The sequence below is a fragment of the Nyctereutes procyonoides genome, unplaced genomic scaffold (genome assembly GCF_905146905.1).
Source record: "Nyctereutes procyonoides isolate TBG_1078 unplaced genomic scaffold, NYPRO_anot_genome, whole genome shotgun sequence".
Taxonomy (NCBI): domain Eukaryota; kingdom Metazoa; phylum Chordata; class Mammalia; order Carnivora; family Canidae; genus Nyctereutes; species Nyctereutes procyonoides.
The window spans coordinates 41,917,550-41,943,630 of NW_026575140.1; the positions used below are offsets into that span (position 1 = coordinate 41,917,550).

At 40.2% G+C, this 26,081-nt stretch overlaps 2 protein-coding genes across 6 annotated transcripts in view; one reads left to right on the forward strand and one right to left on the reverse strand.

Annotated features, from left to right (window-relative positions):
* The first annotated feature begins 10,246 nt into the window (after positions 1–10,246).
* Positions 10,247–22,939, forward strand: USP1 (ubiquitin specific peptidase 1). Of its 3 annotated transcripts, none has more exons than XM_055304930.1 (9): positions 10,247–10,881; positions 14,626–14,861; positions 15,330–15,450; positions 16,018–16,122; positions 16,646–16,806; positions 18,054–18,745; positions 19,348–19,518; positions 20,178–20,379; positions 21,446–22,939. In XM_055304930.1, exons 2-9 carry the CDS (start codon positions 14,692–14,694, stop codon positions 22,179–22,181), a joined length of 2,358 nt encoding a protein of 785 aa, XP_055160905.1. In that variant the 5' UTR covers positions 10,247–10,881; positions 14,626–14,691; the 3' UTR covers positions 22,182–22,939. The 3 variants fall into 3 exon arrangements, with proteins under 3 accessions (XP_055160905.1, XP_055160906.1, XP_055160904.1); XM_055304931.1 differs by lacking the exon at positions 10,247–10,881 and adding an exon at positions 11,372–11,564; XM_055304929.1 differs by lacking the exon at positions 10,247–10,881 and adding an exon at positions 12,394–12,476.
* Positions 22,940–25,171: 2,232 nt separating this feature from the next.
* Positions 25,172–26,081, reverse strand: part of DOCK7 (dedicator of cytokinesis 7) — a 223,800-nt gene continuing 222,890 nt past the window's right edge. For 2 of the 3 annotated variants that reach the window (XM_055304932.1, XM_055304934.1), the window contains one exon: positions 25,172–25,763. In XM_055304932.1, coding sequence (XP_055160907.1) covers positions 25,721–25,763 — 43 coding nt within the window. In that variant the 3' untranslated portion in view covers positions 25,172–25,720. The remainder of the gene's footprint in view (positions 25,764–26,081) is intronic. The other variant, XM_055304933.1, reaches the window with a different exon arrangement.

Consider the following 26,081-nt stretch of genomic DNA (forward strand, 5'->3'; position numbering starts at 1 on the left):
TTTTTTTAAAATTATTTTTTAAAGATTTTATTTATTTAATCATGAGAGAAACACACATACACACATGAGAGAGAGAGGGAGAGAGGCAGAGACACAGGCAGAGGGAGAAGCAGGCTCCATGCAGGGAGCCTGACAGGGGACTCGATCCTGGGTCCCCAGGATCAGGCCCTGGGCTGAAGGCGGCACTAAACCACTGAGTCACTCAGGCTGCCCAGTGATGCTTTCAAAGAAAGATCTTGCTCAAAAGAGGAAATATGAAAATAAATAATAGGAAATATATTTAGAATGAAGTCGAGAGGCCAGCAAGGGAAGCTGTCACACACTAGCACTCCTTATCAACTACAGACACAATAGGAAGAGAGAGGGACCTTGTAAGTGGATACTACTTTACTCCATTCCAGCAGAAGGAAGAAAGTTTTTCTTCCTCCCCCAGCAACAGCCCAGCCAATAAGTGACTGTCTCAAGTCAGCCCACTGGCTTTACTCTAATGGACTTTTTGCTTATAAATTTTCTGCTATTCCTGAAAAAAAAATTTTTTTTTTTTTTTTGCTGGTAAAATAACTGGCAGTTTTGTTTTTTTAAGGTTACCACCTTGAGTGATAGGGCTTCTACTTTGAGATTCACAGGAAGTCTGGAGTAGTTTGTTACATTAATGACCCCAGTGACTCAGTCACTTCTTCCCCATATCCATGTGCTTATGAAGATGCCTGACTTTGGGTTGGCCATGGGATTGGCTTTGACCAAAGAGAGTAATACAGGCAGAGGCTTGGTATATGCTTCCTGGGTTTGCCCTCTTAGAACTCTGTTCTAAGCAACTCTAACAGCAACTCTAACAGCAACTCTGCTGTTGCTCCAAGGAACTACCAAGGGAGAAGGAAGCCTAGCTAATGCCACTGATTCGTCTTGAGATGACTCTCCAGCTAGATGAAGCCTCTAAAGGAGCATTGCCAAGCCACAGAATCATGAGAAATAAGAAATTGTTATTTTAGGCTGGCAAGTTTTGGGGTGCTTCCATACCAAGAGCTACCCAAAATCTAAATCTGAATTAGGCTGAAATATAATCCTCACACAATCCTCATGTTAGGGCCAACTGTATTCTTGCTGATTGAAAACTACATGGGGGGATGCGTGGGTGGCTCAGTCAGTTCCACGTCTGACTCTTGATTTTTGGCTCAGGTCCCAGGATCATGCCAAGTCTGGCTCTGAGCTCAGGAGGGAGTCCATTTGAGATTCTCTCCCTCTGCCTCTCTCCCTGCTTGTGTGCTTGTGCACATGTGCTCTCTATCTCTCTCAAATAAATAAATCTTGAGACACCTGGGTGGCTCATTCAGTTAAATATCTGCCTTCTGCTCAGGTTATGATCTCAGGTTCTGGGATTGAGCCCCACATCGGCTCCTTGCTCAGCAGGGAGTCTTGCTTCTCTCCCTCTACCCCTTCCTACTGCTCATGTTCTGTCTCTCTCTCTGTCTTAAATAAATAAAGTCTTTTAAAATAAATAAATAAATAAATCTAAAAAAAAAAAAAGAAAAATATATGGGCTCTTTTCAAAGCCCAGAATGAAATGGTAAAGTAATATACAGTGACTTATGACATATTTAAATAAGATTTATTTTAAATTAAGGTTTATAAGCCTTTAATAATATTGTGGTTTAACCATACAATATGGTAAAGCAGCATATTATGTAGTATAAACAAGTTAGTAAGAAAATATTTTTGAAGATGGACCTGAAATTTGGTGTAAGGCAAAGGATGCTTTCAAAATGTTGAGAGACCTGGAAGCCTGTCTGAAAGGAGTCCCCACAGGTTAAAATATTACTGTTTTTTGCTTCAAAAAGGAATTAGAAATTATACTTAATTAAAACGAGTTAAAACTGTAAAAAGCCATGAGTCCGTAATAATACCCAAAAGAATAAGAATGTATTTTTAAAGTACTTATTACTTTATTGTGTAAATTTTATTCAGAGTTGGAAAAATATTGGAGTTTAACTATAGATCTCTCTTTAGGTGGGTTAAACATACAAAGGATAAAGAATCTTAATGGTATGAGAAAGACAAGACTCCCTTTCCTTCCGTGAAATATAAATAGGCTCATGAGACTTCCTGCTACCCCCTCAACACCCACCCACTTACCAGACATTCCTCTAGTAAATTGTTACCAAACATTAAGGAAGTGGGGCAAGGCATTCCTTTCATAGGCATGAGAGGTCCTCCCACCTGACCCTCGGGCTTTAGATTGTGAAACAATTTAAAATCCTGAAGCCAAGTGGATTTTACCTTTTAAACAGACTTTAACTTTAAATGATCTTTTATTTAAATATAGGGGCACCTGGGTGGCTCAGTGGTTGAGCATCTGCCTTTGGTTCAGGTCCTGATCCTGAGGTACTGGGATTGAGTCCCACATCGGGCTCCCTGCAGGGAGCCTGCTTCTCCCTCTGCCTATGTCTCTGCCTCTGTCTCTGTGTCTCTCATGAATGAATAAATAAAATATTAAAAAAAATTTTTTTTAAATAAATAAATTTAACTACTGGTTAGTGGTTTTACTAGCTGTTTTGAGGTTGGTTGCCTTTTGTGGCTCCCAAAGATCTGGATCAAGGCCAACAGTTCACATACCAAGCCTTTTTTTAACTTGCACCCAGAGGTGAAGGTTGGAAGAATTGTCACCTTAATCTCAAATAACCTATTCCTGTTGAGCCTATTTGCTCTCACCTTTCCCAGGGGATGAAATCAGGAAATAATTCATTAACCGTGCTTAAACAAAACAAAACAAAATAAAAAAAACATCTTTTTTAATTTTTAGTTTTTTTCCAAAGTTATACATATATATGATTTAAAGAATTAAGTGGATGTTGGGACGCCTGGGTGGCTCAGCGGTTGAGTGTCTGCCTTTGGCTCAGGGCGTGTTTCCAGGGGTCCTGGGATCAAGTCCCACATCGTGCTCCCTGCATGGAGCCTGCTTCTCCCTCTGCCTGTGTCTCTGCCTCTCATGAATGAATAAATAAAATCTTTAAAAAAATAAAGAGTTAAATGGTTCCAACAAGTCTTCATGTCCCTCAAGGCAACTACTTTCACTTGAAGTTGATTCTTTGGTATTTGCCTCCACTTATCTAAATAACATGTTCATATTTCTACTTCTTGCTTTTCAGTTGCCTGTTTTTTTTTCTTTTCTTTTTTTTTTTTTTTTTTAGTTTACTTATGATAGTCACAGAGAGAGAGAGAGGCAGAGACACAGGCAGAGGGAGAAGCAGGCTCCATGCACCGGGAGCCCGACGTGGGATTCGATCCCGGGTGTCCAGGATCGTGCCTGGGCCAAAGGCAGGCGCCAAACCGCTGCGCCACCCAGGGATCCCTCAGTCGCCTGTTATCTACTGACTTCCTAACATGGAAGGTAAGGATTTAGCCGCCTTTTGTATATTCCTTTGCACTTCCACCACACGTGCATTTTTAGGCTTTTAATTCTCCTGGTACAAATAATAATAATAATAATAATAATAATAATAATAATAATAATAGTAATTCTCCTGGTACTGTTACAGCATAATTTGCTCATCTGGCCTGATCAAGAGGAGGTCATTTGATGTCATAGATGATGTGATGTTTTTTAGGATATCTAGGAGGTCCAGACCTCTTCAAGTTATCTTATGACATAGAATAGGAATGTTAACATAGCCCTGGGCCACACTGTAAATGTACAGTTTTGTCCGTTTCAAGGGAATGCCAACTGTTTCAGATCCTTTCTTATGATTGGGATAGAAGAGAATGCGATAGAAAAGAACGCATTCACTAAATCTGCGGTGTGCACCAAAAACCTGAGGCTGTATTGATGTACTTTAGCCAATATACTACATCTCGCACAGCAGCTGCCATCAGATTTACTAAGTGGTTGAGTTGTCATCTTAAAGGGGCCATCTATTTTTTGCAGGGCCACAAGGTGAGTTAAATGGAGAGATGATGGGAATCTGCACCTTGTGTCCTTTAAATTTATAAGAGTGACACTAATTTCAGCCATCCCTCCCTGAGCTACAGTATTATTTTGACTTCCTGTGCCATGTTGGGCTGGGGAGGGGATGCTATTTCAAGGAAACCCACCTGGGGGATCCCTGGGTGGCGCAGCGGTTTGGCGCCTGCCTTTGGCCCAGGGCGCGATCTTGGAGACCCGGGATCGAGTCCCACGTCGGGCTCCCGGTGCAGGGAGCCTGCTTCTCCCTCTGCCTGTGCCTCTGCCTCTCTCTCTCTCTCTCTCTCTCTGTGACTATCATAAATAAATAAATTTTAAAAAAAAAGGAACCCCACCTGGCCTTCTGCACTAGGATGGCTTTTTACTTTACAGGCAAAGGTTCCAATGGATTTATACCAATTGCCAAATAGGTGAATCCCATTATACATTTGGGGACTGGGTGGGGCCATAGACCCAGTAGACCCACTTTGAGCTAGACCTTGTCATGACCCCATTTATTGACTGGTCTCTCTATGATCTTACTCTAACAGGGTCATGATGATGCTTCTGGTCTCTGGATATCAATGTCAATTCAGACCCTGTGTCTAACGGTCACTGAAATGTCTGGGTATTTCCATTTCCCCAAGGCACAATTACCCAGGTAAATGACCAACAATACTTTGGGGATGAACCAGGAAAATCATTATCATTTATATTTGAAATATAGTAGGGTCCTTCCTCCTAAGGACTTCTTCAGTCAGTGATTCCAGGGCTATAAACTAGCTCAGGTATGAAAATGGATTAAGGAATGGTGAATTTATTGAGTGAGGGATCGTAGCCTCCTGGTCATCTATCCTTGAGTTTTTTTTCTGCTGATACAAACTAAATAGTACCTTTGTTGGCTGCCTATTTATTTTTCCCCTAGGGTATCATGTTCTATAAACCATTTCCATAACTGTGTGGGTTAGGGCCACATTATAAGATATATAATTCCCTGGCTTGAGGTTGAGAACTGCCCCTTGGCCTTTATTGCTTTGGGGTCCTGTCATCTGCTTTGCTATCAGAGCCATGTTCTGGAGGCCTCTGCTACCTTCAGCCATGACTCGCAGAGGGCCACCACTGAACTTGATATTCCTCCCCTTTGCACCAGTGCATTCCTTATGGCCTTGATAAATGGTATGTCCTCTGGGCTGTCCTTCTGAATGGAATTAATCATAACCTTCTGGCTGTAGATAGTACATCCATTCTAACACACCTACTTCCTTGAGCCTTTTTATCCTTTCTTGCCCTATCTGCCTGTCCTAGTGCTTCTGGCATTTCGTTTTTTTAAAAGATTTTATTTATTTGAGAGAGAGAATGAGTGGTGGGGAGGGGCAGAGAGAGAGAGAGAGAGAGAGAGAAGCAGACTCCCTGCTGAGCAGGAAACCTGATGCAGGGCTCCATCTTGGAGATCATGACCTGAGCCCAAGGCAGGTGCTTAAACGACTGAGTCACCCAGGCGTCCACTTCTGGCATTTCAGTTTTACACAAAAGTCATTACTTTCCATGCTTCTAGGAGTCATCATAGTAGTGATTTGCACCAACTCCTTGGGCCCTTGCCAGGAAGTTATTTTGGGAGAGTGCTCTACCGTAAGTAGAGCTTTCCCTATCCCACTGTATGGTCTGGCCTCCTTGATCAAGCCCTCTCTGAATCCAGTCCCACATATACTCCTCAAGTTCCTGGTGGTACATGTTGGCTGGTCTTATATCTTCTTTGGGGAATAGTCTTTTACCTACCTTATTAGACACAGTACCTCCTAACTAGGTTATGCTAGGACTTAACTCTATTATAGGGCTCGTGGCAGGTTTGTGTGTGGGCCTAGGGCGGGGGGCAGGTGTCTGCAGGGGGAAAAGAGAACATTCTGCTTTCCAGTTAGAAGCCTCTGCAAAGTCTTCTAGCATAGGAAAGTGATAGCTCTTAGTAAAGAAGAGCCACACTGCAGGCATCTGAGGAGCCTAAGGAATGAAAATCTTTAGGAGCGCCATCCAGATATCTCTTCCTTCATGTGTGGGAATGCTAGATTTTCTCAATCATGGTCCTGACCTTGCCACAACAGACCTGCCATTTTTGGTTATTTAACTATCTTTGAACTACTCTAAAGTCTGATCTTTTTTTAAAAAAAGATTTTATTTATTTATTCGTGACACATACACACACACAGAGGCAAAGACACAGGCAGAGGGAGAAACAGGCTCCATGCAGGGAGCCTGATGTGGGACTCGATCCCAGGACTCCAGGATCACACCCTGGGCCAAAGGCAGGCGCTAAACCACTGAGCCACCCAGGGATCCCCAAGTCTGATCTTTTTGCTTCTCAATCTCCACCTTTTCTCTGCTAACGAAAGCTTTTTTTGTGTGCAAAATAGAGGGCCTCTGGCTTTCTCTCCTTACTTGCAATTGCATAACGAACACCTACCCTAAGGTATTCATTCTTTTTTTGTAATCAATGGAGCTTAGCAAAAGTCATCCAATTGTTATCCTTATCACCGTTATTTTTACTATATGTCTCAAATTCCTGATATGTCACACTTCTAGCATTCTCTTCCACCTGGTATATCACCCCAGTTGGACAACCACTTTGTGCCAGGCACTGTCTGTGCTTCATCTACTACCAGTAGGTGGTCCATATCCATCTCCCAAATTCTGTCTTATTGCCTGCTTTCTCCAACCAAGAAAGATTTGAACAGACTGCACAAAAACTCTGGAGCGAATATTGCAAATCACATGTCCCATGGTGGGCCATAATGGCAGAGCCTTTCTATTCCAGCCTTGTGCAATCACCCAATATCAGTTGCCCTGGAAAGGACATACAGGGCAGGGCTTCTCTCTGCAGCTGAAACAGACCCTGATGGAGCTGACAACTGGAGGCACTCCATGCACCTTGGGAACAAGTCCTTCCTTGAAGCGTGTTCTGGACAGCATCTCCATATTTAGTACTAGGGCAAACAGAGATACCACGCACATTCTCTTTTGCAAAGAACCAAAAGATCTTTTTTTTTTTTTTTTTAACTTTCTGATTCCCCAGCTGGGGAAATCTTTTATTTAATCAGGAAAGTGGAAGCATAGTAGAGAATATTTGTCTAACATCATTGTATACTTCTCCTTCCTTGATATTATGATCCCCTATTGGGCATATAGGCACTGAGAATAAAGTTAGTTCTGGCCATGGGTCGTAAGCAGGAATGGTGTGTACGACTTCCAGGAAGTATCCCTTCAAGGGAGGAGACATGATCGTCTTTCCCCCTTTTTTTCTGCTTATTAGAATGTAGACATGATAGCTAGAACTTAATAGCCATCTGGACCATAAGATAGAAGCCACATGTTGAGAATGAAGGTAATTAGGTCTCTGATGGTCATGGAATCACCACTAATCTAGACTGCCTACCTCTCCATTCATGTGATAAAGAAATAAATGTTCATCTTGGCTAAGGACACTTAAAAAAATACTGTTCCTCATAGATTAACCTATTCCTGTCTGATGCAGAATTTGATCCCTATAAACTCATACAGCACACAACATGCCTTAACATAAATGTGGTAGTGGCTTAGTGGAAGCATTTAGGCAGTGTGTGGTAGACTCAGATACTGCAACATGGAAACTTGGAGACATTTATTGTCCAGTTGCATGGTATTTGTGGCATAAAGGGAGATTATTGGAAACATTTATAAACTTTGTATTTGCTGGCTTTAAATTTTTGTCAGTTTCAGCAAAGTGCTTTGAGAGATTAGTTTAGGCCTGAGCTAGTCATTCTGTAAGTAGGGATAGAAAGGTATACAGCTTTGCTAAGAGGGGAACTCTGTCTACAATCTGAATGGATTAAGGGTTCCATAATTTGAAAAGGCTGAAAAACCCAACTACTACTATAGTTCTTTTTTTTTTTTTTAATTTTTATTTGTTTATTTATGATAGTCACAGAGAAAGAGAGAGGCAGAGACAGAAGCAGGCTCCATGCACCGGGAGCCCGACGTGGGATTCGATCCCGGGTCTCCAGGATCGCGCCCTGGGCCAAAGGCAGGCGCCAAACCGCTGCGCCACCCAGGGATCCTACTACTATAGTTCTAATCAAAGCACGCAGAAACTGCCTGTGAACAAAAGCCTTGGAAGGAAATATACCTGCCATTCAGCCATACAAAGCTGACAAAAAATGGATTAAGTATGCTGTCAACCTGGGGAGCCGGGGTGGCGCAGTCAGTTGAGCATCCAACTCTTGGTTTTGGCTCTGGTCATGATCTCAGGGTGGTGAATGGAGACCTGCATCAGGCTCCCTGCTCAGTAGGGAGTCTGCTTTAAGATTCTCTTCCTCTGCCCCTCCCCCATCTCAAATAAATAAATAAACCTTTAAAAAATGTGCCAACCCATTAAATCCCATTGTTTTAGATGCCCCTGAGTTAGCTATCTTTTTTTTTTTTCAGATTTTATTTATGTATTCATGAGAGACACAGGGATATAGGCAGAGGGAGTGGGATTTGATCCCAGGACCCCAGGATCACACCCTGAGCTGAAGGCAGACGCTCAACCACTGAGCCACTCAGGCGTCAAGTTAGCTATCATTAAAAGTGAGTTGGGTGAGCAGCACATGGAAGCCAGGAAATAAGTCTTTGGGCTTAAAACATATTTTAGCAAGAACTACAGCAGTAATTTCTCCCACATAGAACTGAATGAAAATAAAAGGATGACAGCCCTATTACATTTTTGCATATATTGCCAGATATACCAACCCTGATATGCATTCATGGGCTTCCACTGTTGTTATTGACAAGCACAGTTGTGGAAGTGTTTGGTATTTCTGGAGCAACATTAAGCAGAAGTGTCAATATCTAGCCACTATACTGCGGGCCCTAACATTCAGGACTGAAGATGTGTTGTACTAGAACAGATCACAGTGGGTATAGTGTGGTTCTGGAGTTGGCCATACAACACACGTAACTTTCTGATGTCTGTGGTTCCTAGGTATATGCAGGAGCAATATAGTTCTGGAGTCTTCATTTCCTGATCATAGAAGTCATTGTTCCCTTGGTGGCCTGGTTCTGTGAATACTTTGAGGGAATCATTCCTGAAAGCTTAATCTTAGAGTCTATTTAATCAACACTCCCACATATTCAATACTCTTTGTGCTTATATCGGGGGAATGGATTCTATTGTCTCCAACTGAACCTTGACAGATATCATAAATTGTAGAGGAAGAATGGGGGCTGCAGACAATAGGATTTTACTAAGATAAGAGAACTAGAATTAGGAAAATTATAATAGGAAAACTAGAATTGGTTATCTGTCCTGGTAGAGTTTGAACGTAGGATTGATCCTGCTAGTACTAGAGAATGAGACACTCCAGTGCATGATACACAATGGCAAACTAAGAGACTGACCAATAATTATATTTCTAGTTCTGTCTTTGTCTACTTTGATCATCAACATTATACTGGCTTCAAAATGAGTTAGGGTGCTTTCTTTTCTGCTCTCAAATAGGAATTATTAATCCCTTGAAAGCAGCTCAAACCCTAGCTTTGAGTTTATCTCACCAAGTGATAGCATTAATTTCTCTTTAGGCAGTTCAGAGTCGCCATGTGTGTCATACTGTTCTCTATGAAAATTCAGTGATTAGGAGCTATAAAGTCTTACTCTTAAAATGAGTTTTTGGAAAGGGTATTGACTCTAAATTAATCGGGATTTAGGATTCTTGGCTTGGCAAGGGAAGAGGTCATCAATGCCCTGCAGAGTTTTTAGGATAAAGATTTCCACTCTAGGCAACTTCTTCCAGTCTTGTGGTTTTAAATACCATTTGGTGACTCCTAAATTTATATGCCCTGATCTAAATCCCCCCCCGCCCCAGCTCCAAACTTGCTATCTGTTGGCTCAACTTCTCTGTATGCAAATTAGGCATCTTAGTTTTAGTAAGAATATGGTCCATCACAACATACCCATTTTTCCTCATTTCAGCAAGGACCAACCATCCAGTTGTTTTGGGGAAAAAAGAATCCCTGTCATTTCTCTTTCTTTTTTATTTTTTATGCTTCAAAATACATCCAGAATCTAGCAGGTCTCAACATTTCCACTGCAGCCACCTTGTTCCAAGTCAAATAATTTATTCCGTGGGCATCTGGAATGGTCTCCTAACTAACCTTACTGGGTGCACGTTTGAAGGTCAACAGCCTATGCAACACGAGCAGCCACTTTACAAATTATGCAACTCCCCAGCTCAAAACCATCCAACGCCCTCCACCTCCTTACCCTGCTTAATCAGAGCCCTGCTGATCTCACTAATTTCATTTCCCAGAATCATTACATCTAGGCTCAATGTGCTCTAAGCACCCTAGCCTCCCTGCTTCTTTCCAGACCCCGGAGCATGTTATGCTTGAGGATTTTTTTCTTTAATATTTTATTTGTTAGACACACACACACACAGAGGCAGAGACACAGGCAGAGGGAGAAGCAGGCTCCCTGCAGGGAGCCTGAGGCGGGACTCGATCCCAGGACCCCGGGGTCACGGCCTGAGCCAAAGGCAGATGCTCAACCGCTGAGCCACCCGGGCTGCCCCTGCTCGAGGACTTTAAACTTGCTGTCCCCTTTGCCTGCAACATCCTTCCCTGAGATTCCTGCAAGGCTCGCTATACTTGCATTCAGCTCTCCGTTCAAGTGCCAACTCCAGGAGGTCTTTCCCGACTATCTCACCTAGAACGGCCCACGCCTTACCTCGTTCCTCTACCACTCAGTATTTCCTATCATTTCGGTTTACCGTTTGCCCCTCTCTAGAACGTGAAGTTCCTATGGAGCAGGGAATGTATTTCCCTGGCGTCTTGAATACATGCATGCTTGGCACCAGAGCAGGAATCCTGCTGGATAGAATGCACCTGGACTGGACTTCTCCTGCTTAACTGCATCCCTGGCTCCGGGAGCTCACCTCACTCAGGTAAGCATGCCAACCGAGGAAGCAAGCGGCAGGTAAGTGCTGCGCCGCGCCGCGGCTGAACCTAGGTGGGGCTCGCGCAGAGACCCTTCCCAGCTGCCCGCGGCCACAAGTGGGCCTTAACACGCTCGGGTTCTCGTCCTGGTCTGGCCGGGAAGGGAACGAGGTGGGCGGGAGAAGACGAGGCGGGCACGGGCTGCGGAAGGTGCCCCGGCGCTACGGCGCGCGGGTGCGGATTCGCGGCTACGCACGGCAGCGCTCGGGTCCGCCAGCCGGCCCGTGGGGCGCGGGGGCCGGGGCGGCGACTCCCCACCGAGAGCCCGGGCGCCCGGCGCCAGCAAGCCCGGCAGCCATTTTCCGCAACTAGTCTCCCGAGTAACCCCGCCCGAGCGTGTACGCAAAAAAAAAAAAAAAAAAAAAAAAAAGGAGGGGGGCGGGGCTCGTTGTGAGGGCCTCGCTCCGGAAGCCGCACCCTCGGGGGCGGCCCACCGTCCAGGAGTCACGAAACGCGGGGCCAGATTTAACAGTCGGCGGCGAAAGCGCGCACTCGAACGCCAATGAGAGCGGAAGGAGGGGACCGCTCCTGAAGGCTACTCTGCATATCTGGCGATGATTGGCGGAGCTCTCCTGTCTTCTCCTTTGGTATTGGCTGGACTTCCTTGTTCCGCCCTCCCAGGGGCTTTTGTGTAGGTACTTCTGATTGGCTCCTCCTGGGTGGATGCGGGGGGGGAGCCTGGCGTGGGGGGACGCTTGCTCATCGCTGATTGGTGGATTTGAGCCCTTAGCGTCGTCTTCTGGAGGAAGGAGACCGTCCCATCTTCTCCCTGTCCCGTCTCCCGACCCGTACGCTTTTCCCCAACTCGCGCGCACGAATGGTTAAAAAAAAAAAAAAAAAAAAAAAAAAAGGGTGTGAGGCTCGAGCCCGCCAGCCAGGCCTCCAGCACCTCGCGCGCGCCCTCAGCGAGGACCCGCGCGAGCTGCCCGTGACGCTGCCTGCGCTGTTTGAAACTGCAGAAGAACCCGTTAGGATCTTGGGGAAACTACCGTTCCAGCTGGTTCCGGGGCCCGTGCGTGCCAGGGGGGCGAGCGGCGGTCGCGAGGCGGCTCCTGCCTGTCGTGTCTCTGCAGCGCGGAGACTAGAACCGGCACTTTCGAAGGACGCCACCTCCAATCGCAGTGCTGGCGCGGGCGGAGGCTCAAACACGGGGGTCCTGAGAGTGAGGAAAACGCGCCAAGTTCCCCTCGGTGGTGGAGTGGGAAAGACCCTAGCGGTTCCGGCGCTCGGCGAGCGGGGCTGCGTCCGGTGGTGCTCGCCATCCCGGGGCGGGCGGGGGCGGGCGGGGGCGGGCGCCGGCGGGCGCCGCTCCGGGGATGTAGTTGGTGCCGGCGCCGGGCAGCACCGAGCGGCAGCCCGGGTTCCCGCTCCGAGAGCGGGTGGTCACTCCCCCGCGGGGAGGGCGATCCGGGCAGCTTCTCCTGGGTCGGGGGGTGGGGGGGCGCGGCGGGGGCGCGGGCAGGGTCTCACCTGTCGCACCCACGCGCATCCCGGCTGCACTCGGGGCGTCACCGCCGCGGACCTCGCTGTGGGCCATGATCAGGTAAGAAGGGCCTGGGGAGGAGGGGCCGGTGCCCGGGCGCCGAGGCAGGTCCGGCCGGCTCCCGAGGGGGCTGCGGCGGGGGAGCCGCCCGCCGAGCCCTCCGGGCCCCGCCGTGCGTGTGCGCGTGTGCGTGTGCGTGTGCGGGGGGTGCCCCTTCTGCCGCCGCAGGGCTGCGGGGAGGCAGGTGCGGGCTGCGCGTGAAATAGGCCAGCGCCGCGGGCGAGCGAGCCGGGAGCTGCGGCGGCCGGGCTGTCGGGCGCCCACGGCCGCCCGGCCCCGTCTTTCCACTCGGGCTTGCGGGAGTGTTGCGGCGGCGCGGGGAGAAGAGGCTCCCCCCACCCCTCTGGAGCCCTGTCCCGGGTCGGGGGTTGCTACGTTTTACGCGTACTCACCTAATTTTTCCAGAAGTATTTCGAAGGCCACGTGTTTTAGACCTTTTGTCGAGGATGCTGTCCTTAATGGTTTTACTTTTTTCTTTTATTTATTTATTTTTTTACCCCCTCTGGGGAATTGGAATGGAGACGTGTCGTCTTGGAAAGGGAAGCACTTAAAAGCTAACGAGACTGAGTGTTGATGCTGTCATTGGTTCAGGAGTATTTAATATTCGATTTATTGTGTGTTCGGCGAAACTTGATTTAGACCTAAGGAAAACCAGGAGCAAGAAATGGTGTAGCGTCAGATAGGGTAGCTGGTAAAAATGCGAGCCTGTCAGGGATAGTAAAGGTCAGTGATTTGAGGGAGCCCGCAGAGCTCATTGCTTAGGATTTGTCCGTTATTTCAGCTGCTGGGTCGTTTTTTTCTAATACATACTCAAGTCCGGTTTGAGAATGCACTTTCCATCATTTGTTAAGAATTGGCTCCCAAGGAAGCCCTTTTACGAGAATCGTTAATGCTGAGAGATCCCTGACAACTTGGCGCAGGCTGGTCTGTCATTGGTGATCGCTTTCCCTCAGTAGCATTCAGTGGCTAGAAGCCTACGTTGAGTTGGAGAGGGAGGGGGGATGGGGAAGGGGGTCAACTTTCCAGTTACTGCTAAAGGCTCGAAAATGTGGTTTCACTACTGAGTCCAATGTTTCAAATTCCTAGGTCAGAGGCAGAGTGAAATGGTTGTTAGTAAAGATGGGGTTTGGGTGGATTTTGTTAGTTTATCTATTTACCCTACTACTGTGTATATTTGAAAGTCATTGCTGAGCTTTTGTACTCCAGTAACTCCGGTCAGATCACTTTCCCCCAGATGTCTTAATGGTAGTAATAGGATGGGTGTATAAAATTGCTATCACAAATACTGCTAGGAGTTTTTTCGATCAGAAGTTTTAACAGAGGAGAAAAGGTTGCAGAAGTCAAAATCCTGTTTTTCCTACTCAAAACAGTTATTAGAAATTTGTAGTTCAAAAAAGTTTGAAAAATCAGTGGCGTATCACGGTGTTTAGTGCATAACAACTTGGGATGCACAAAGTGCAGCAATTATTTACACTACTATCCGACTACATGTTTTATAACTTCTCACTCAACTTCTTAGGTATAACTGAACACCAGATCTATGCCTTTGCTTACATATGCAAGTTATACTTTAACTGGAATATAGTTGACACACGTTACATTAGTTTCAGGTGTACAGCATAGTGACTTGAGCAAGCTGTACTTTAAAGAAGCTTTTTAGAGGCTTTACTTCATGTATTCACAAAAATAACTGGAAGACTTGTGCCTGGAAGGAAGACTCCTTCACTTGTAACACTCTTGGATTTCCCATTCACTCCTTTCTTTCTCTTTCTGACCTTGTATTTTAGAATTAGAGATAGTTGTTGCTCAGTCGATATTTTCTGAATAAGTTAAAATAAAAATTTTTTACTTAATGCTACTTTACTATAGGCGTACTAAAATGGGGATATTTTTGTGATCTGAACCTTAATCCAATAGACTAATAAAAGTTCAGTATCTGATATTTTTGTTGTTTAAGAAAGCTAAGAACAAAAGGCAAGCCCTTTCATTTAAGCGATAAGCATTGAATGCCTGTTACTGGCCAAGCATTGGGTTTTCAAATGTGAAGTTCTGATTAGTTCCATTCCTTGGTAAATCTTCAAAATTAATGATTTTTATTGCTACAGCTGATAACTGAAAAGTAATGAAACCTTTCCCCTGCGATTAACAGATATGATTGATTACAACATCCTTGTATAAATTAATTCTTGTAAACTCCTTGGGATTTGAAGAGAAAATGCCTGGTGTCATACCTAGTGAAAGTAATGGGCTTTCAAGAGGTAGCCCGTCAAAGAAAAACAGACTTTCCTTGAAGTTTTTTCAGAAAAAGGAAACCAAGAGAGCCTTGGATTTCACGGATTCTCAAGAAAATGAAGAAAAGGCTTCTGAATATAGAGGATCTGAAATGTATGTATCTTGAGTATATTTCTGTATTTAAAAAATTCCATATCCGTGAAGAAGTCGTGAACTTTGATATCTCCAGACATTCTGACCTGATAGTCTATGAAGGCAAGAAAAACACAGTAGTGAGACAAACCTATTAGCTAATTAGATTAACTAGGAAAAATACTTATTGGTTAAAATTATTTTTCAACTTAAATTTGTAGTGTAACATTCTATGTAGAGGGTAAAGAAATAATGTGATGTTGTGTGTGTGACTAAGAAGACTTGATAGTTCTTGAGCTGTTTAAACTTTATAGTCATACCTAATGGATAAATTATCAGACCTGCTGTTGTATAGTTGCTGATTATATTTAAGATAAACTTCAACATAAAAGCTTTGATGCAAATAAATCCTTTAGTGACTAAGATCTGAACAAAATGGAATACTTAAGCGACTACACTTCATAAATCCCCCTCTGCTCTGTACTTCAGTGATCAAGTTGTCCCTGCAGCACAGTCCTCACCTGTACACTGTGAGAAGAGAGAAAACTTACTACCCTTTGTGGGACTGAATAATCTCGGCAACACTTGTTACCTTAATAGTATACTTCAGGTAAATGGAGTTTTTTTTTTTTTTTTTTTTTTTTGCTATTTAATAAAGCTTTAGTAGGCAAAGCATGTCGTCACATTTAATATTCTGAGCATTTCAGATTATCTGGGAGTATTTTAATTGTGCATACTGTCTTTGCCTCTGATTGTAAATAAACTAGAATGGGCTAAAGTAATGATTCTAAATTGCATGTTTACCAGCTTCCTTTTGGGTGAAAGTGATAAAATTGGGTAACAAAATTGAATTGACTTTGGTTAACTGGAAGATGCCAAACCCTTAGCTTTTCTGCTTGATTCCTAGTGCATTGGTGGAATGGAATTTAAACCTCTGAACTCTGTTTAATGTACCCTTATAACCATTAAGTCTTAGCAGTATGTACCCAGCCTCAGTGCTTTGCGGCTGGTGGGGGAAGACAGTGAGCTACTTATGATGAAATAGAAAACAACTTTTGATGTTAGTATTAAGTTAATGCACATTTGAAAGTGCTTTACAAAAAAATGTAGGTAGTGTTTTAATCATTTTAGGTATACTGTTTGCTCAGTAAACACTCAGACAACACTCTTTTTATAGGTATTATACTTTTGTCCTGGTTTTAAATCTGGAGTGAAGCACTTATTCAACATTATTTCAAGGAAGAAAGAAGCCCTAAAAGATGAAGCCAATCAAAAAGATAAGGTAAAAAATAAAAGCACAATAGATAAAAAATAGAATTCACCTGCTTAGCAATGAAAAATAGATACACAGAGGATTTGGGAGGAGGATAACAGTCTCTCTTAACAGACAGAATTGAATTTCTCAGTATCTTGTGTTTTCAGAAGGGCATTTTCCCCCCATTCTTGTAACAAGTTAGCTAACTAGTCACCTTTTAATGCCTTCTCCTGCCTTCTGATTTACTGCTTACCACTAAACCTTGTCATTTATATATCACAGTCACAGTTGATCGTACCATCTGTTGTTTTCAATTTCTTTTAAAATTTAAGTAAATCTAAAGAAACCTCCAACTTACATAATCAGAAAACCATTCTTTTCCAAATAGAAAGTAATCAAAAAATGTTCTTAAAATTTTTTAGTTTATTTGTATATCTCCATAAAATTAGTGTCATAATGAAATTAAATTTAGCAAAGCTAGTATTACCTAGTGAGACAAAGATAAGGGGGATGAATTTATTTAATGGTTTATGTGTTTCTTTTTTGACAGGGAAATTGCAAAGAAGATTCTTTGGCAAGTTATGAACTGATATGCAGTTTACAGTCCTTGATCATTTCAGTTGAACAGCTTCAGGCTAGCTTTCTCTTAAATCCAGAAAAATACACTGATGAACTTGCTACTCAGCCAAGGCGACTGCTTAACACACTCAGGTATAGCCTTTAATAAATTTTAGTATTCTAGCCTAGCAGCTTATTGTGCTCTTTGGAGAGGGATATATGAACAAGTAAGGGGAGTAAAGGGCAAGGAAAACAAACTACAGATCTATATTATAGTCTCTACTAGTATCCAGAGGTTCTGGAAATTAGACTTTTTTTTTTTTCTTTTGTAAGTTTGGTACTAAAATAATTCATTAGATCTGAATCAGTCTGAAGCTATTTATCGTCTTTATTCATTTTTATGTGAATATTCATATATTTTTCTGTAGAAATAGTAATATGTTTAATCACGGGATACTGTCCCCCTCCCCCGTCATGTTGGTGAAAAATACTTGTTAAATGCCATATTTTTGATCTGATCATTACTGAGTTTCTCAAATACATTTGGTCCCAAGAAATTTCAAATCCGGTATTGTAGGTTTTTATTCAAAATATATTATGCATAGGAACTGTAAATTCCAGATATTCTAGTTTTATTGTATGTGCTTGAATAACTATTAGTTAACTGGATTAGATTTCTTTGTATTATCTTAAATGAAACTTTATCCAATATATAAAGTAGCGGTATCTAATGTGTCATAGGGTTAAATTTTTAAAGTTTAAGAATAGACCTAGGGTAGGGCACCTGGCTGGCTTAGTTGGTAGAGCATGCAACTCTTGATTTAGGGGTTGTGAGTTCGAGCCTCGTGTTGGGTGTAGAGATTACTTAAAAAACAAAAACACCAGACTTAGGTGTAAATGCACTGTTACATGTTTGTTAATGAGCAGTGTAGTATATAGCATGGTGGCCAAGAGCAGGTTGGAATCAAGGCTTTGCATCTCTTTGCCCTTGGGCAAGCTACCTTATCTGTAAGTCATGGTGATAATAGTACTTAACCTCATGGGATTATTGTTAGAATTATGTTATATACATAATATAAAAAGCATCTTGAATAAAACCTGGTACATGGTAAACTATATATATACTAGCTGCTACTAGTGTTTAGAAAAGGATGAAAGTATTTATGATAATGAGGTAAAATTTGTTTTTACTTTTTTTTTATTTTATTTTATTTTTTTTTTGTTTTTACTTTTAGTCACAAGTTAGGGAAGAAGTTTCAAATTAGTAGTGAAATAAATATTTTTAGATTTTTAAAATAATTTGATATTCCTCTAAATGAATTAATTTCTCTATAGAAAGGAGTTTTTCTGTATTCTATCTTAAAAACTAGAATAGATGAAATGGAAATTTTTATTTATAGGGAACTCAACCCTATGTATGAAGGATATCTACAGCATGATGCACAGGAAGTATTACAGTGTATTTTGGGAAACATTCAAGAAACATGCCAACTCCTAAAAAAAGAAGAAGTAAAAAATGTGGTAGAATTATCTACTAAGATAGAAGAAAAACCTCATCAGAAAGAGGAAACGAGTGGTATTAACAGCATAGAGATGGACAATCTTAGGCCTTCTGAAGATTATAAAGAAAAACTCCCAAAAGGAAATGGGAAAAGAAAAAGTGACACTGAATTTGGTAACATGAAGAAAAAAGTTAAAGTATCCAAGGAACACCAGTCATTGGAAGAGAACCAGAGACAAACCAGATCAAAAAGGAAAGCTACAGGTGATACGTTAGAGATTCCTTCTAAAATAATCCCCAAGTGTGTTTCTGAAAATGAAAGTGCAAGACCCTCACAAAAGAAATCAAGAGTTAAAATAAATTGGTTAAAGCCTGCAACTAAGCAACCCAGCATTCTTTCTAAACTCTGTAGTCTGGGGAAAATAACAACAAACCAGGGATCCAAAGAACAGTTGAAAGAAAATGAATATGATCTTGAAGAGGACTTGGGGAAGTGTGAAAATGATAACACAACTAATGGTTGTGAACTTGAATCTCCAGGGGATAATGTTAAGCCCGTTAATGTTAATGAAGTTAAGCCCATAAACAAAGGTCAGTATAATTTATTCTTAGACATTGATAGGTAGGAGGATTAACAGCTACAGTACTGTAATGTTCTTAGATACATGTACAACATAAGTCTGGTTCAAGTTGTAAGAGGAAATTTTAACATTGAACATGAACTGTGTGGTGCTTTAAACACTGTGCTTAGATGTGTGTATAAGTCTCATTAATCTTAAGGTAATGTTAATTTATGGTTTATAAACAAGGGGAGTTCAATGCATTTTAATGGAGAGAGAATTACTTTACCCCCTTCTGAAAGTACTTAACAACTCAAGAAATTGCATTTAATACAGCACAATTTTAGAGAACTAAGTAGTTATATTGTACTTGAATTAGATTTCTACCTAATTTCATCCAGATCTCAGGGAAAATATCTTTGGGAAGGGAGTTAAAGTGACACAACTGACTTTCTTAGAGACAACAGTAATTCATATTCAAAGCTATCTTTACAGGGAATTTGTGTCATGAGCAAGGCACCTCTTAACGCTAATAAGCAAGTTTAGCTATAAATACCTTTTACTCATGATACACTGTAAATGAACTATTGGTTATTTGGGCTGTGCTGAAAAGTTTTCCTATTTTTGTTTTAGGTGCAGAGCAAATTGGTTTTGAGCTAGTAGAGAAATTATTTCAAGGTCAGCTGGTATTAAGGACTCGTTGCTTAGAATGTGAAAGTTTAACAGAAAGAAGAGAAGATTTTCAGGACATCAGTGTGCCAGTACAAGAAGATGAGCTTTCCAAAGTAGAGGAGAGTTCTGAAAGTAAGCAGAATCGGAGTCTTGTATGGACTTGTGTGGACCGTGGAATAAGTAGTTTTCTTCAACAAAACACAGTCTAATAGTAGCTTATGTAATTATTGAGAAAGAAGAGCTGGCTTTTAGTGTTTCTGGTATAATAAAATCTTTCTGCTCATATAGAATGACTTGTTAAAAGCATTTGGAAAATTGTGGCATCTTTATTTTGATGTATACAATGGGAAAATGAAACGCTTTAATAACTTTTGGTTATCAGTCTTTGAGCTATAGGGGATACTTTTAACACAATAATTGAGCCACTGTTTTAGCATAAAACGACAAAAAGTAGGGAAAGGATATGAGAAGTGATTATGAGACTGGCTTACCTGTTCAGATACTGGAAATTAATAGTTACACTAAAGTCTGTCTTACGGAGAGTAGGTTATCTTCATTTTGCTGTCCCTATCACCTAAATACTTTTTGGCTGCCCAAATATAAATATTTAAAAGATATGTATGTATACACAGCTGAGGATGAACTTAAGTTTCTGAAACTCAAAGGAATTTCTATTATTTGGGAAGGATTAGTCAATAGAAATTGCATGCTAATTTTGAACATGGAACTTGTTTAATTTTTAACGTCTGAGAGGTTTTTCATTTGTGAGTGAAAGGAATTCTCTTATGTAGTTTCTCCAGAGCCAAAAACAGAAATGAAGACCCTGAGATGGGCAATTTCACAGTTTGCTTCAGTGGAGAGGATTGTAGGAGAAGATAAATATTTCTGTGAAAATTGCCATCATTATACTGAAGCCGAACGAAGTCTTTTGTTTGACAAAATGCCTGAAGTTATAACTATTCATTTGAAGTGCTTTGCTGCTAGTGGCTTGGAGTGAGTATTATAAATAAAAGCTATATGAAAAAAAATGAGCTGCTATAAGAAGTTTTGTTCAAAATACTGTAATAGTAACAAAATAGTGTACTAGCATAAACTACTGAAAAGTAATTTATAAAGATTATCTTAGAAAAGTTTGTTCTCTTTTTAACAGTTTACTTGTAAAAATGCATCAATTTCAATCCTTTTGGTATGAATACATATTCTAGGATTTCTTCCCACATCTTTTAATTGAAGATTAAAGATTATTAGAAAGTTTCAAGTTAAACTGATTAAAAGCAGCAAAGAGATTTTATATACATTGAAATTTATTTTTGAGGGGAGAAAAAGGCAAGATTATTTCGTTTTCAAGGTAAGCCAGGAATCAAACTAGTTCTTTGAAGAGAGATTCTTCTGTTAAGTATCTTTGTGACATGTATACATATTAGTGAATTGTTTGAAATTACCATAAGGGTTTCCCAGTAGCTCTCTACACACTTTGCTATGCCCGTAGATGACACTTTCAGCAGACTTTTTCTTTGCTATTTATTTTTGTTCCCCTAGAGACAGTCTTCACATTAAAATTACTTAAAATGTAAAGTATTTTGGAGTTAAGTGGCATTTAAAAAACTGATTTTCTCGGGCAGCCCAGGTGGCTCAGCGGTTTAGTGCTGCCTTCGACCCAGGGGCATGATCCTGGAGTCCCGGGATCGAGTCCCATGTTGGGCTCCCTGCATGGAGCCTGCTTCTCCCTCTGCCTGTGTCTCTGCCCCCCCTTCCCGTGTCTCTCATGAATAAATAAATAAAATCTTAAAAAAAAAAAACAACTGATTTTCTCATTATAAAGAAAATGGAAGGGAGAATGCCATATATCCTTCACAGAAACAGCTGAATATTAGCACTTAATGATATTTACACAAAGAAAAAATACTGAAATAAGTATACAAAATTAAGAGTCTGGTTTTTTATGTTTATATGAGCTCTAAGGGTCATTCAGACAACTTGATTTCACATTTGGGTATAAAACAATAAATGTAAAGTAGAAATTGCAGAAATCCCCCTTTTTTTTTTCTCCCTCCCAAAGGTTTGATTGTTATGGTGGTGGACTTTCCAAGATCAACACTCCTTTACTGACACCTCTTAAATTGTCACTAGAAGAATGGAGCACAAAGCCAACCAACGACAGCTATGGATTATTTGCGGTTGTGATGCACAGTGGCATTACCATCAGTAGTGGGCATTACACTGCTTCTGTTAAAGTCACCGACCTTAACAGTTTAGAACTAGATAAGGGAAATTTTGTCATCGACCAAATGTGTGAAATAGGTAAGCCAGAACCATTGAATGAGGAGGAAGCAAGGGGTGTGGTTGAAAATTATGATGATGATGAAGTGTCAATTAGAGTTAGTGGAAATACACAGCCAAGTAAAGTTTTGAACAAAAAAAATGTAGAAGCTATTGGACTTCTTGGAGGACAAAAGAGCAAAGCAGATTATGAGCTATACAACAAAGCATCTAATCCTGATAAAGTTGCCAGTACAGCATTTGCTGAAAATAGAAATTCTGAGACTAACAATATTAATGGGACCCATGAATTTGATACAAACAAAGAATCCAGTGACCAAACAGGCATTAACTTTAGTGGATTTGAGAACAAAATTTCATGTGTAGTGCAAAGCTTAAAGGAGTATGAGGGGAAATGGTTACTTTTTGATGATTCTGAAGTGAAAGTTACTGAAGAGAAGGACTTTTTGAATTCTCTTTCCCCTTCTACATCTCCTACATCTACTCCTTATTTGCTATTTTATAAGAAATTATAGAGTATTTTCCTTATGTGTATATTAACAGACCTGGACAAAAGCTGGTAAAGTTGATTACATCAAAGAGTCTAGCTTATCTTTTGAAGCTATTGGATATTATTGGTCTCTCTAGGTTTTTATATAAATAGTGAAATTTGAATTACTGAAAACCATGTTAATTTTTAGAATTTCCAGTAGTAGAGACTAGTGATGCATTAGCTTCTGGGAACAAACTTGTATAGGTTCTTAATTATCCAAATGGAAGCATTTAAACACTTTTGAATTTACACCTATCTTTTGTGTTTGCTTTTTAAAATAAAGTGCTTGTATTTGTATCTCCAGATTTTGGAGTAATTATCTATTTGATGTTTATAGGTCCTGTGGTTTTTCAGCTAAGAAGCAGAATCTCATTTCAGTACATTTAGTTTTATAAGTCATGAAGCCAGATCTTTAATGGGCTGTATTTAGAGGCACAAAGTCCTGGGATATGTGTGTATTCACAGTAGTGTACATTTTGTGCCTTGAGTCACTTTGAAAAGTGTCTCAGAAAACCTGGACGGCCAGTTCCCTTCTATCTTCACAAGAATTTTATATGTATTTATGAAAATGATTCTGTATTCTAGTAAATCTTTTTGGGCATGGACTAATTTGTATCTCTTCATAGTCATATTCTGCACGATCTGTATATAGTATATCAAATTTAGAAGTGTGACCTTAAATTTAACTTTTTTTTTTTTAAAAAACCGGGAGGTCAATAAAATTTAAACTGCTTACAACTATGTATACAACTGCTCAAATTTTTTTACTTGCATATATTTTTTTTTACCATAAATATAGCTGAGTTCTCTTAAAAGAAGAAAATGTATGTGTATGTATAATATATGTATATATACACACACATACCTAGAAGAGAATAAACATGCAAATTACCTTTAATAATACTTTGACAGTTGGAAGTGAAGAGATTTTTCAAATAGGAGAAACTGCTTAGTCCATCCAAGTTGTTATACTTAAAAAGTTATAGTAAAAATTGTTGCATTCTAGTTGTCCTTTTAAGTAGACATAACTTTATGGAATCCTTTAAGGTGATGCTTTGGGCACACGCAAAAATGTGGTTAAATTTTCATTTTATAAATGTATATTAAATTGGTAAATGATCAGTTACCTTATGACTTGTTAAGACATTAAGAACAATTCTAAAGAATATATAAATGTTATTAAAATAACACTTTTATACCCCCATTTCAACAAGAGTACCTATCAACTAATAAATTAGTCACACAATTAAATCATGTCTTATGTTCTTCACAAGATGGTGTATTATTATAAAAAGTCATGGTTCTCACCTCATTCTACATTCAGAATCACTAATGTAACTTTTAAAATGAAACAGAACTTTTAAATGAAACACTGCTCATAAGCTTCTGATGGAATAGTTCTAGGATAGAGCCTGGGCCTTGTACCCAAGAGACTGCCAATGTTAAAAACTATTGGTGTAGGGCAGCCTGGGTGGCTCAGTGGTTTAGTGCTGCCTTCAGCCCAGGACGTGGTCCTGGAGTCCTGGGATCGAGTCCCATGCTGGGCTCCCTGCATGGAGCCTGCTTCTCCCTCTGCCTATGTCTCTGCCTCTCTCTGTGTCTCTCATGAATAAATAAATAAAATCTTAAAAAAAAACCCCACCAAACTATTGGTGTAGATTCTTGATATGAGAAAGTTTAAGATAACTGAAGTATGTGATAAGTGAGGGAAATGTTCAGTATCATACCAGTGTTCTCAGAGGAAGCCTGTTTTTATTCAAGTCAGAAAATAATTAGTATTGCATGGAAATTAAATCATAATTATATAAGTTTTAGAGTTCTTGATGTTGTCACTGAGATTTATGTGAAATAATCCAAGCTCTTACATAATACAGTCTAATGAGAAATGACCTGGGGATTACTAAATATTCTCTATGTATACCTCCCCCTCCCTTACCTTAAAGAGGAGAGTATTTGTCACCTTATTTTTGTCTTAATGAATTTCCATTCTTGACTCCTTGTCTTTCTTTCTTGTTCACGTGGATCCTCTGTCCCCAAATTTATTTTTGAGGCTATGTCTTTGACTCCTTGGTTCACCCCTTTTGGTCCAACATTGTTGACTCATCTGAAAAATCTTTCTGTGATTCAATGTTTGAATTGATGTAGTAAGATGAATTTGAGATAATACTGCCAGTTATAAAGGGAGGCTGGGGAAAAGATATCAACCATCTCCTATGCTCTCAGGAGAAGGAGACATTTTTGGGATCTGGTTTCAACATCAACTACAGAATGAAGGCGCCATGATCAGTTTTTAAGTGATTCATGTCACTGGTCAGTAGATTAAAGGGAGAGATTAAAAATGATACCTTTCTATAATAACTGCACAAAGAAAAAAGACATTGTTCAAAACACTTCCAAAAAACATTAATATATAGTTTCTTGGATAAACTTGCCAAGTAATTGGAATAAATAATTTCAAAAAGATTTTGTCTTAGTTTTTCATGTCATAAAGTTACTTTAAATTTGTTCTTAATTAAAACAGCTATTTTGACTTTTTGTGTATACTTTATAATAAAGTCTATACAAGCATTAAAAAATAAGTTTTCATTCAACTGGTAGATTAAAATCAAATACCAGCTTTCAGTATCATTTTATGGTGATGTAATAAGATAGCTCTAAAGCTGATTTCTAGTTTACTAGTTTAGATGTCCAAACTCCTAAAATAACCAGCTTGTTTAATTTGAAACACTGAAATCATGCATTTTAGTTGCTGAGAGTCTATCAGTGTAACAAGATTGAGTGTCAAAGATTAAGCTACTGTGACTGGTAGCAGTGATCCCAGTATTGTTATTTGTAAGCAAAAGTTTCATCAGGTAAAGTTATTTCTGTAATGTATCCTAAATCCTCCTTTGGTATCTAAATGAAAAATACCTTAGAAACCTGTTTTAAGACTTCACAAACCAGTTATCAGTATCTTTACCCACTTATTCATTTATTTAATTTGGGGCTCTTGGGCCCATACAACGTAAATTTTCATTTTTACTTCGCTAGTTTTGGGACTATTTCTTGAATCAACTCAAGATTCTTTTGTCAACAAAAATTTTTAAAGTCTCACTCAATAAAATTAGTGTAAACATTCACATATTTAATAGTACCTTTAAAATAAGCATTACTACATTTAAAATGGTTCCAAAATGAATCTATAAATGGTAATATAAATTAAAAAATACAAACTTAAAGTAAATAAATTTAACATTAGCTATGGTATAAATAATAGTAAATGTATAGTGAGTCATTACTTTGAGTCTTAAAAAAAGATAACAGCATATTACCAGAACATGAGAAACCATGGCCATGATTCTCAAACTTCATGATCTACATTTGATACTGTTTTGGCCACTGTGTTCTTCAATGAGTAGTAAATCAATGCTAGAATTTCCAGAATTAAGTCCCAAATCTTGTTTTTCAGTAAATCTTAATTTCTTTTTCACACTCAATGTTGAATACATGGCTCTCTTCAACTGAATAAGTGCATTTATTTTATTAAAGATCCATTTTGCGCAGGCTCATCCGACTGAAGGAATCTCTGGGGAGAAAATGAAAGGATATAGTTATAAGTAAATAATTTTTGCATATTCCTTTAAAATATGCTTCACGTACTTCTTTCTGCCAGAGTGGTATCAAAGTTTTGCCACCAAAAACTTAAAATATTTCTTTGCCATCAAAGTTCTTAACTTTCAAGTTACATGTTCATCCTACACATTCTGCCTTATATATTTCTTTTATAGATTAAAAACACACTTTGCCAAGTGCACTGATCATTTATTAATTTGTCCAATAGGTGATTAGATACTGTGATAAAACAGGAGCTAAGGGATAATGGGAGAGATTTCAGGAAAAGACT

Excerpts from the sequence above, each read along its gene's own strand:
- USP1 (XM_055304930.1), top strand. The coding sequence starts at position 14,692 with ATGCCTGGTGTCATACCTAGTGAAAGTAATGGGCTTTCAAGAGGTAGC. Across the intron at positions 15,451-16,017 it reads ACCTTAATAGTATACTTCAG|GTATTATACTTTTGTCCTGG; the intron begins GTAAATGGAGTT and ends CTCTTTTTATAG. Across the intron at positions 18,746-19,347 it reads AGTTAAGCCCATAAACAAAG|GTGCAGAGCAAATTGGTTTT; the intron begins GTCAGTATAATT and ends TTTTTGTTTTAG.